The sequence below is a fragment of the Aquarana catesbeiana genome, linkage group LG11, assembly GCF_042186555.1.
Source record: "Aquarana catesbeiana isolate 2022-GZ linkage group LG11, ASM4218655v1, whole genome shotgun sequence".
Classification (NCBI taxonomy): domain Eukaryota; kingdom Metazoa; phylum Chordata; class Amphibia; order Anura; family Ranidae; genus Aquarana; species Aquarana catesbeiana.
In genome coordinates this window covers 2262451-2275086 of record NC_133334.1, presented here as the reverse complement: position 1 = coordinate 2275086, position 12636 = coordinate 2262451, and the positions used below count along the sequence as shown (strand labels likewise).

At 49.4% G+C, this 12636-nt stretch overlaps 1 protein-coding gene across 1 annotated transcript in view; it reads left to right on the top strand.

Annotated features, from left to right (window-relative positions):
- Positions 1 to 12636, top strand: part of LOC141111801 (hemicentin-1-like) — a 236467-nt gene that overhangs the window by 62359 nt on the left and 161472 nt on the right. The window contains exon 2 of the mRNA XM_073603936.1: positions 1720 to 2058. Within this exon, the coding sequence (XP_073460037.1) occupies positions 1720 to 2058 (339 nt within the window). The remainder of the gene's footprint in view (positions 1 to 1719; positions 2059 to 12636) is intronic.

The window sequence follows — 12636 nt, the reverse complement described above, 5'->3', positions numbered from 1 at the left end:
AGGAGAGGAGTGTGGAGGGTATGACAGTGGGTGGTATGTACAGGAGAGGAGTGTGGAGGGTATGACAGTGGGTGGTATGTACAGGAGAGGAGTGTGGAGGATATGACAGTGGGCGGTATGTACAGGAGAGGAGTGTGGAGGATATGACAGTGGGCGGTATGTACAGGAGAGGAGTGTGGAGGGTATGACAGTGAGCGGTATGTACAGGAGAGGAATGTGGAGGGTATGACAGAGGGCAGTATGTACAGGAGAGGAGTGTGGAGGATATGACAGTGGGCGGTATGTACAGGAGAGGAGTGTGGAGGATATGACAGTGGGTGGTATGTACAGGAGAGGAGTGTGGAGGATATGACAGTGGGTGGTATGTACAGGAGAGGAGTGTAGAGGATATGACAGAGGGCAGTATGTACAGGAGAGGAGTGTGGAGGATATGACAGTGGGTGGTATGTACAGGAGAGGAGTGTGGAGGGTATGACAGTGGGCGGTATGTACAGGAGAGGAGTGTAGAGGATATGACAGAGGGCAGTATGTACAGGAGAGGAGTGTGGAGGGTATGACAGTGGGTGGTATGTACAGGAGAGGAGTGTTGAGGGTATGACAGTGGGTGGTATGTACAGGAGAGGAGTGTGGAGGATATGACAGTGGGCGGTATGTACAGGAGAGGAGTGTGGAGGATATGACAGTGAGCGGTATGTACAGGAGAGGAGTGTGGAGGGTATGACAGTGAGCGGTATGTACAGGAGAGGAGTGTGGAGGATATGACAGTGGGCGGTATGTACAGGAGAGGAGTGTTGAGGGTATGACAGTGGGTGGTATGTACAGGAGAGGAGTGTGGAGGGTATGACAGTGGGTGGTATGTACAGGAGAGGAGTGTTGAGGGTATGACAGTGGGTGGTATGTACAGGAGAGGAGTGTGGAGGATATGACAGTGGGCGGTATGTACAGGAGAGGAGTGTGGAGGATATGACAGTGAGCGGTATGTACAGGAGAGGAGTGTGGAGGGTATGACAGTGAGCGGTATGTACAGGAGAGGAGTGTGGAGGATATGACAGTGGGCGGTATGTACAGGAGAGGAGTGTGGAGGGTATGACAGTGAGCGGTGTGTACAGGAGAGGAGTGTGGAGGATATGACAGTGGGCGGTATGTACAGGAGAGGAGTGTGGAGGGTATGACAGTGGGTGGTATGTACAGGAGAGGAGTGTGGAGGATATGACAGTGGGCGGTATGTACAGGAGAGGAGTGTGGAGGATATGACAGTGGGCGGTATGTACAGGAGAGGAGTGTGGAGGGTATGACAGTGGGTGGTATGTACAGGAGAGGAGTGTGGAGGGTATGACAGAGGGCAGTATGTACAGGAGAGGAGTATGTTGGGATTCCTTGTTCTTTTCCTGGATTCATCTCCCAATGGGACACCTGGCAATGAAGACTGTCCTTGTTGCCCCCGGTCTCCCGTTAGAAGTAATGAAATGAAATTTGAGTCTCACACAGATTTGTTCTTTTTTGCTCACTTTGGTGAATGAGGATCATTGACATTGGAATTGGGGTGAGGTAGAGGTGTCCCCTCCTGCTAGGACAGTGACATATTACAGGATGATCAGCACATTACATGGATGGTGAGAAGAGCTGTAGGTGTACAGAATGTCTCTGATCTGATATAGATGGCACATTGATATTTTCTTCCTCAGTTTTGGGGTACAATAATATTTTTATATTTTCTAGGTGCTCTGAAGGTCACCATGCGTACTCCCACTGTGTCAGCTATGAGGCATGAGGATGTCACCATTCCCTGTGAGATATCTGATGTAGTTGCTGGGAAACCCATTGCTGTATTATGGAATAGGACATCAGAGGACGGCACTGAGTACAAGGTGTATGAATATATAGATGGAAAGCAGACATCATACAGACTGGAATCTTATATCAAGCCGGAGGAGATCCAGAAAGGAAACGCAGGGCTTCACCTCTCCGGGGTCCAAGTCTCTGATGAAGGGCAATACACCTGTACAGTGATAAACACTCCGCATAGTGCAGAAGGCAGAGCTACTCTTCAGGTGTCAGGTAAGTGATGGTAACCTTTCCTCTTTCTTATGTTGGTTTTGGAATCTGTTTGCTCTGGGATCTCCCATTGCCAGGACTCACCTCAACCTAACCCACTGGAGCAGAAAGGCTGAATGATTTGAGCTTTAGGGTCGGTTCACACTGGGGCAACACGACAGCCGTCCTACTTTGGATCCGACTTTGCCCTGCGACATGTGTCTGACTTTCAATGAACGGGGATCCGACTTGGATCCCCGTCACTGTGTTTGGTATGAATCTTTAGGGGGAACTCTGCGCCAAATTTTAAATAAAAAACCGGCATGGGTTCCCCCTCCAGGAGCATACCAGGCCCTTGGGTCTGGTATGGACCTTGAGGGGAATCCCCTACGCCGAAAAAACGGCGTGGGGGGTCCCCCCAATCCATACCAGACCCTTATCCGAGCACGCAGCCCGGCCGGACAGTAATGGGGGTGGGGACGAGCGAGCACCCCCCCCCCTGAACCGTACCAGGCCGCATGCCCTCAACATGGGGGGGTTGGTACCTTGTGGGAGGGGCGCGTTGCGGCCCCCCCCCCCAAAGCACCTTGTCCCCATGTTGATGAGGACAAGGGCCTCTTCCCGACAACCCTGGCCGTTGGTTGTCGGGGTCTGCGGGCGGAGGGCTTATCGGAATCCGGGAGCCCCCTTTAATAAGGGGGCCCCCAGTTCCCGGCCCCCCACCCTATGTGAATGAGTATGGGGTACATCGTACCCCTACCCATTCACCTAGGGAAAAAGTGTCAATTTAAAAAAAAACACTACATAGATTTTTAAAGTATTGTATTAGACAGCTCCGGGGGTCTTCTTCCGACTTCGGGGGTCTCTCCGGTTCTTCTCCACACTCTCCGGATCTTCTGCCAGGCTCCTCCGCTCTCTTCTGCTCTTTTGCCGCTCTTTTGCTAAAGCGGAGGAGCCCGGTCTTCGGTCTTCTGCCCTCTTCTCTTCTTCTGATGTTGACACGATGCTCTGTCCGGCTGGAATGCTCTCTGTGTGCTCTGCTCTGACTTATATAGGCGGTGACCCCGCCCCCTTATGCCGTCACAGTCCCTGGGCATGCTGGGACTATGACGACATAAGGGGGCGTGGTCATCGGGTGTTGACCACGCCCCCTAAAATGTCACAGTCCCAGCATGCCCAGGGACTGTGACGGCATAAGGGGGCGTGGTCACCACCTATATAAGTCAGAGCGGAGCGCTCAGAGTGCATTCCAGCCCCAGAGAGCGTCGTGTCAACATCAGGAGAAGAGGGCAGAAGATTGAAGACCGGGCTCCTTCGCTATAGCAAAAGAGCGGCAAAAGAGCAGAAAATAGCGGAGGAGCCCCGGCAGAAGATCCGGAGAGCGCGGAGAAGAACCGGAGAGACCCCCGAAGAGAAGAAGGCAGCAGACCGGGCTCCTCCGCTATAGCAAAAGAGCGGCAAAAGAGCAGAAAATAGCGGAGGAGCCCGGCAGAAGACCCGGAGAGCGCGTAGAAGAACCGGAGAGACCCACGAAGTCGGAAGAAGACCCCCGGAGCTGTCTAATAAATTACTTTAAAAATCTGTGTAGTGTTTTTCTTTAAATTGACACTTTCCCTAGGTGAATGGGTAGGGGTTCGATGTACCCCATACTCATTCACATAGGGTGGGGGGCCGGGATCTGGGGGCCCCCTTATTAAAGGGGGCTCCCGGATTCCGATAAGCCCTCCGCCCGCAGACCCCGACAACCAACGGCCAGGGTTGTCGGAAAGAGGCCCTTGTCCTCATCAACATGGGGACAAGGTGCTTTGGGGTGGGGGGGCCGCAGCGCGCCCCCTCCCCCAAGGCACCAACCCCCCCATGTTGAGGGCATGCGGCCTGGTACGGTTCAGGATGGGGGTGGGGCGCTCGCACGTCCCCCACCCCCATTCCTGTCCGGCCGGGCTGCGTGCTCGGATAAGGGTCTGGTATGGCTTGGGGGTTCCCCTCAAGGTCCATACCAGACCCAAGGGCCTGTTATGCTCTTGGAGGGGGAACCCATGCCGGATTTTTATTTAAAATTTGGCGCGGAGTTCCCCCTCAAGATCATCTGAGCACAAGTCGCATGCCGAAGTCGGATCATGCGAGATGGCGATCCGACTTTGATCCGACTTCAATGATAGTCAATAGGCTGAAGTCGGATCAAAGTCGGATCCAAGTAGTACAGGGAGTATGCTCTGAAGTCGGAGCGACTTCAGTAGCGTCTATTAAGACGCTAGCGTTCACTCCCATTGAAACTATTTCTGGGGCGACTTGAGGGCGTACAAGTCGGATCCCCAGTCGCCCCAGTGTGAACCGAGCCTTACAAATTTGGGAGATGTTTTGCAGCATGCAGAACCTGTGTATGGTAATTCCGATGCTAGCTAACCCCTTGTGACAGACCCAACCAGGACAGGGGCTTTTGGAGAGGACTAGGGGCAAGCCTCTTACCCACTGATTATGGCCCATGAAGAGAGCAGATCATTCTCTGATGATGGACAACGTAATGGATGCCGAGAGCGTGGTTTGGATTACTTCTCTGAATAAGGACAATAAAACTTCCCTTCTGGAGTGGATGGAAAGGTGTAATATTAATCTTGTACAGTGTAATGGTCAGATGGAATATGGTGGCCCTCCTGCAGACTGGGTTGGAGAGGCTCCTTCACTTGGGACAGAAATATTTATAAACCATAATCCTCAAATCTATGAAAATAAATTAATTCCACCTTTTCAGACTGTTGGAACATTGTTTGTTTTCTCGGGAAGCCGAGGTCGGACACAGGAGAACAGAAGAAAATATCAATGGACAAGCCAAGGTCAGGTCAGGAGACAGGCAGGAGAATAGTCAAGGATAAGCCGGGTCAGTAGCAGGGAACTTTCAGGAACAAGGATCAGAGGAACACTGTACAAGCTGAAGATCAATCAGCAACTTCAACCACTGACAGAGCCCTTCTGCCGTTGGTGCCCTGACAGGGTAATATTTGGTTTTATTGTTTATGTGGTGACTGACCTACTTTTGAAGTATATAAAAACTAGAAGTTCTGTTAAAGAAAACAGTCATTCTTTTGGAGTTTACCTCAACATCTTGTCTGTGTATGATGTTTGGGGTAACAGGGCTGCTGTAATAGTTTGAAGGGCATGAGGCACTGTTTGGCGGAAGGAAGCACATAAGCGGTTCCATCAGACCCTTTACATGGCACAATTGGTGCCAGTGATGCTGGAATCTGTCACATAATTTCTTTTGTGTCTGAGTTAGCTATCTTTTAACCTGACCCCACACACATTACAATCTGATTGTGTGTGGCCTTAGTTTCATCATAGTTACTGTACATAGTTGATAAGGTTTAATAAAGACAATAGTCCATCCTGTGTAGGTGTACGTGTGTCAGTGTCTATGATTATTTCCCTGTATGTTGTGTTCACTAAGATGCACATCCAAGAGTCTTTTAAAACTATCAATACTCCCCGCTGACACCACCAATTGTGGAAGAGAGTTTCACATCCTTACCGCCCGGACAGTAAAAAAAACCCTGTGCAGTATAAGGTTAAACTGCTTCTCCTCCTCTCATTGTGTGGCCCCGTGTCCTCTTACACCCCCTGAGACTGAATAGTTTCCTCCTCCTCCCTACGCTGGGATCACCATTGAGGTATTTGTAGATCGCTGTCATGTCCCCTCTCAAGCATCTCTTCTCCAGCAAGAATAAATTTAGCGCTTGTAGTCATTCCTCATAATTGAGGTCCTCCAATCCCCTTAATAATTTAGTTGTCCTTCTCTGGACTCTGTCCAGTTCCAGCACATCCTTCCTGAGGACCGGTGACCAGAACTGGACGGAATACTCCAGATGTGGCCAGACCAGAGTTTTATAAAGTGACAGGATTATCGTTTTATTTCTGGAGTGAATCCCCTTTTTAATGCATGCTAATAGTCTGTTGGCTTTGGTAGCTGCAGCTTGACATTGCATGCTATTGCTGAGCCTATCATCTACTAGGACCCCCAGGTCCTTCTCCATCCTAGATTCCCCCAGAGGTTCTCCCCCCCAGTGAATAACCTCAGTTAATATTTTTCTGTTTTCTGTTATGTTTCTGTAACAACACCCCGAGTATGAAAGGAGTTAAAGCCGTTTAGGACATTCCATTTCCGAACACAAAGGCAGCTGCCGAACACTCCAATCAGCCGAACAAGAAACCCATATGAACAATTCTCCAACCAAGTACGAAACGAGGCTCTGAATTGAGGGTCAAACAGGAATCAGACTCTTTTATTTGAGATGATACACAAATATATACAGCAGGCTTACAATAAAACTGTAACCAGAAACCTAATTAACATGAGCTAGTTATCTAATCATTTACCCAGACTAGGTGACTAGAGATATGACCTTTTAGGGTAAGACTTCACGTCTCCTAGCTCACTGACTATATAATACACATTACCATAACCATCAACACAGAACTCCTTCATACAATTGCAGGGTTAATTAGCACAAACAACAATGGGTGGAATACTCTTAGAAGCTGTGGTAAGCCAGACTAGACTCATTTACATTATAGAAGACAACAGAAAGGTGGCTGGAGTTGATGACATCAGCATCTCCTCACAGTATGTGTCCCAACAGTATGAATCAGTCACTATTTCTAATATGGCATATACAGGGACCCCAGAGTCTGTGGGTCTTGGGGGACATGGACCTGAATCTAAATTAACGCCAAGTCAAGGGTCCCCAGTAGGGATGAGCCCAACACTCCCCGGTTTGGTTTGCCCCAGAACCTGCGAATGGACCGAAAATTCGCACGAACGTTAGAACCCCATTGACATCTCTGGGACTCGAACGTTCAAAATCAAAAGTGCTCGTTTTAAAGGCTAATTTGCATGGTATTGTCCTAAAAAGGGGTTTGGGGACCCGGGTCCTGCCCCAGGGGACATGTATCAATGCAAAAAAAGCTTTTAAAAAAGGCTGTTTTTTCGGGAGCAGTGATTTTAATGATGCTTAAAGTAAAAAAAAAAAAGTGAAATATTCCTTTAAATCTCATACCTGGGGGGTGTCTATAGTATGCCTGTAAAGTGGCGCGTGTTTCCCGTGTTTAGAACAGTCCCTGCACAAAATGTCATTTTTAAAGGAAAAAGTCATTTAAAACTGCTTGCGGGTTTAATGTAATGTCGGGTCATGGCAATATGGATGAAAATCAGTGAGACAAACGGCATGGGTACCCCCCAGTCCATTACCAGGCCCTTTGGGTCTTGTATGGATATTAAGGGGAACCCCGCACCTAAATTAAAAAAAAGGAAAGGCGTGGGGCCACCAGGCCCTATATACTTTGAACAGCAGTATACAGGCAGTGCAAACAAGACAGGGACTGGAGGTTTGTTGTTAAGTAGAATCTGTTTGTAATTTTGAACGGGTACATTTTTAACGTGTTTAGCTCCAGCCAAAAAATCTATTTTAAGCTTTTTGGAAAACCTAGGGAAGGGTTATCACCCCTGTGACATTTGTTTTGCTGTCTGTGCTCTTCTTCAGAAGATTTCACCTCACTTTCTGTCCCAATGACAAATGTTTTTTGAAAATTTGGGTTTTTTTGTGAAACAAGGATTGGTGATAAAGCATCAGTGGCAAGGAGACACGTTTTTCCCATATTAACTCTTACAGGAGAGAATTTCCCTTCCATGGGGTAGATTTCATCTCACTTCCTGTTGTCTCCTTCCATTTGCAAGTAGGAGTCGTTTGTAAGTTGGATGTTTGAAAGTAGGGTCCTGCCCTATATACTCAGCAGAAATTTGGGCCTTAGGTGTTGTTGTGGCCACAATACTGTAAGCCCTCACAGGGCCCTGCTGTGAAATATTAGATCAAGAATTGTAATTACATGCCCCTGTTGAACAGGGGCAGAAAAATTGGGCCTTTGGTGGTGGTGGTGGTGCTGGTTCCACAACACTGTAAGTCCTCACAGATACTCTTGGTGGGCGCAGAAACGGGTCCTGCTGTGTAATATTAGATCAAGAATTGCAATTACATGCCCCTGTTGGTGGTGCTGGTGCTACAATACTGGAACCCCTCACAAATGCTCTAGTTGGAGCTCAGGAACTAGCCCTGCTGCAAAGAATTGCATCAAAAATTGTAATTACACGCCCCTGTTAAACAGAGGCTGAAAAATTGGGCCTTAGGCACTGGTGGCGGGACTGGCGGCGCCCAGAACCAAAAATGTTCCTACAAGCTATCATCATGATCATTGAGGAGGAAGAGGATAATTACTCAGGGATAGTCACTCAGCATCAGCATAGGCAGTCTTTGAAGGGATCTGACATTTCAAAAAAATTTATTCGGTTACATCAGCATCAGGTGCTTGGTAGCTGGTGGTGATCCAAGACTGATTTATTTTTATGAAGGTCAGTCGATCGACCGAGTCGGTGGACAGACGCACCCTGTGATTAGTTACAAAGCCTCCAGCAGCACTGAATGTGCGTTCCGAAAGAATTCTGGATGCAGGACAGGCCAGTAGCTCAATTGCATACTGTGCAAGCTCTGGCCAGTGATCCATCCTCAAGACCCAGTAACCCAGAGGATTTTCGGTGGGAAAGGTGTCCAAGTCAGATCTTGCCCCTAGGTATTCCTGCACCATGTAAAACAGACGCTGGCGATGGTTGCTGGAACTGATCATACCTTGGGGCTGCAGACTAAAAAATTGTCTGAACGCATCGGTCAAACAGCCACCTTCTCCACCGCTCCTTCTTTGACTGACCGAAGCCTCAGCAACACGTTGTCCAGAAACAGGAGTTTGTAACCTCCCAGTCTCTGGGAACGCGTTGCACAGACCTTTCTGCAAGGCCTCCCGAAGAGGTTTCATCTTCTGCTCCCTCTGCGACGGCAAGATAAGGTCTGCAACCTTACCCTTGTAATGTGGATCAAGGAGGGTTGCCAGCCAGTATTGTTCCTTCTCCTTGATACCACGAATACGAGGATCCTTCCGCAGGCTTTGCAGGATCAGGGAGGCCATGCAGCATAGGTTTGCTGAAGCATTCGGAGTCCTCTGGGTCACTAAGGACAACATGATCCGCAGCCACCTCCTCCCAGCCACGTACAAGTCCATGTCTTTCTTGGGACTGTAAATGATCCCTTAAAGACTGCTGCTGATGCTAAGTGCAGGCTCCATACTGACACAATCCTCCTCCTCCTCTTCCTGTGTGATCGTCAGGCACGCAGGAACACTGTCTGGATAAAGGGGGCCTTTAGAGCTAAGGAAGTCCTCCTCTTCCTGCCTCTGTTCTGCCTCAAGTGCCCTGTCCATTATTCCACGCAGCGTGTGCTCCAACAGGTGGACAAGGGGACAGTGTCACTGATGCATGCACTGTCACTGCTCACCATCCTCGTGGCCTCCTCAAATGGTGACAGGACAGTGCATGCATCCCTGATCATGGCCCACTGGCGTGGGGAAAAAAACCAAGCTCCCCTGACCCTGTCCTGATGCCATAGTCGCACAGGTACTCATTGATAGCCCTCTGCTGCGTGTGCAGCCGCTGCAGCATGGCCAACGTTGAGTTCCACCTGGTGGGCATGTCACAGATTAGGCGGTTCTTGGGCAGGTTAAATTTGTTTTGGAGGTCTGCAAGCCAAGCACTGGCATTATATGACCGGCGAAAATGCACACAGACTTTCCTGGCCTGCCTCAGGACATCCCGTAAGCCCGGGTACCTGCCCAAGAATCGCTGCACCACCAAGTTAAGGACGTGAGCCAAACAGGGCACATGGGTCAGTTGTCCCTGTCAGAGGGCGGAGACGAGTTTGGTGCCATTGTCGCAAACCACCATTCCTGCTTTAAGTTGGCATGGCGTCAACCACCTCTGAACCTGCCCCTGCAAAGCTGACAGAACCTCTGCCCCAGTGTGGCTCCTGTCCCCCAAGCACACCAGCTCAAGCACCGCATGGCATCTTTTGGCCTGCATACATGCGTAGCCCCTTGAACGCCTACGGAGCACCGCTGGTTCCGAGGACAAAGCACAGGAAGAGGCCATGGAGGAAGAAGAAGAGGAGGGGGTGGAGGAGAGAGGTGTGTCAGAATCATTAGTAGTGGCATTTTGGAGGCGTGGTGGCAGAACAACCTCCAACACTACTGCACCTTGGCCTGCATCCTTCCCAGCTGCCAGCAGAGTCACCCAATGCGCGGTGAAACTTAGGTAACGTCCCCGTCCATACCTGCTGGACCATGAGTCAGCAGTAATATGCACCTTACCGCTGACCGCCCTGTACAGCGAGGCATGGACATTGCCTTCCACATGCCGGTAGAGAGGCGGAATCGCCTTCTGTTAGAAAAAGTGGCGTTTGGGTACCTGCCACTGAGGAACCGCACATTCCACAAACTCACGGAAGGGGGCAGAGTCTACCAACTGAAAAGGTAGCAGTTGAAGTGCTAGCAATTTTGCCAAGCTAGCATTCAACCGCTGGGCATGAGGATGGCTGGGAGCAAACTTCTTTCGGTGGTGCAGCAGCTGGGGAAGGGAAATTTGCCTGGTACAATCTGACCTTGGTGTACCGAAAGCAGATTGCCCACAAGTACTTGGCTGTGACACACCTAATTCTACACCTTCATTCCTCTCAGGGCAGGTCTCAGAGAGGACTGAAGGTATAGTGGGGTTGGAGATCTCAGCTGATGAGGAGCAAGGAGAGGTCCTCTTTGTTCTTTGGTGTGGGTCTTTTAGATATGCTTGCCAACGAACTGCATGGCAGGTCAACATATGTCTGGTAAAGCATGTGGTTCCCAAGCGGGAGATGTTTTGGCCACGCGAGATACGCTTGAGACATATGTTGCAAATAGCAGCGGTGCGATCTGATGCACTCGTCTCAAAAAAGGCCCACACCAAAGAAATTTTTGAATAATGCGCAGAGACTGCAGTGCCCTGCACATGCGGAGCTTTGGGGTGTGATGCAGTCAGTATGCTGCCCTTAGGCTGGCCCCTGGAGGACATCCTGCCTTGTTGGTGATGTGCCTCCTCCTCCTCCTCTCTGGCACCCATGTTGAGTCAGTGACCTAATCATCCCCTCCCTCCTCATAACTGGAGCAAACCTGGCAGTATGCTGCAGCAGGGGGAGCATAACTACCAGATTGCTGTCCTTCTTGGGCACCCCCTCTGTCCGTGCTCACGTTACTGCCTTCATCTGGCTCAGTATCATCATGAGAGCCTTCTAAACACTGGGCATCCTCCTGGAGCATGTACCCAACACTGGTCAAACAGTTCGAGGGACTCCTCAGGAGGACATGGTGGGGCTAGGGAAGGAGTCACTGATGCCATTGAGCCGAGGGAAGAGGCCGCGTTGGCAGCTGCTTTGCCAAAGTACCCTGAGCATGGGTGAGAGTGCATGAGGAGGATGAGGAGGATGAGGACGGCTTGGTCATCCACTCGATCAAGTCTTCCGCATGTTGCGGCTCAACACGGCCAGCTCCCGAAAAAAAGGCCAAGCATGTCCCACGGCCACGTGCTGATGAGGATGCACCGTCTCAACGACCAGCACTGTTGCCTCTAGACACATAACCTGCTTGCCCTCTTTTATTGGCTTGTGACTGTCTGCCTCTCCTTGTTGGCCTTCCAGACATACTAATGGCCTGCAGTGAGATGTAGCTGCACTAAGCTGGGAGATATATATATATATATATATATATATATATATATATATATATATATATATATATATATATATATATATATATATATAAATAAAATCACTAACTTGTAGCTTTAGCTGAACACTGTGCAGATGTCACACTACACTAACTTGTAGCTTTAGCTGAACACTGTGCAGAGGTCTCACTACACTAACTTGTAGCTTTAGCTGAACACTGTGAGGAGGACGCACTACACTAACTTGTAGCTTTAGCTGAACACTGTGAGGAGGACACACTACACTAACTTGTAGCTTTAGCTGAACACTGTGAGGAGGACGCACTACACTAACTTGTAGCTTTAGCTGAACACTGTGCAGAGGTCGCACTACACTAACTTGTAGCTTTAGCTGAACACTGTGAGGAGGACGCACAACACTAACTTGTAGCTTTAGCTGAACACTGTGCACTACACTAACTTGTAGCTTTAGATGAACACTGTTCAGAGGACGCACTACACTAACTCGTAGCTTTAGCTGAACACTGTTCAGAGGACACACTACACTAACTCGTAGCTTTAGCTGGACACTGTGCACTACACTAACTTGTAGCTTTAGATGAACACTGTTCAGAGGACGCACTACACTAACTTGTAGCTTTAGCTGAACACTGTGAGGAGGACGCACTACACTAACTTGTAGCTTTAGCTGAACACTGTGCAGAGGTCGCACTACACTAACTTGTAGCTTTAGCTGAACACTGTGAGGAGGACGCACTACACTAACTTGTAGCTTTAGCTGAACACTGTGCACTACACTAACTTGTAGCTTTAGCTGAACACTGTTCAGAGGACGCACTACACTAACTTGTAGCTTTAGCTGAACACTGTGCAGAGGTCGCACTACACTAACTTGTAGCTTTAGCTGAACACTGTGAGGAGGACGCACTACACTAACTTGTAGCTTTAGCTGAACACTGTGAGGAGGACACACTACACTAACT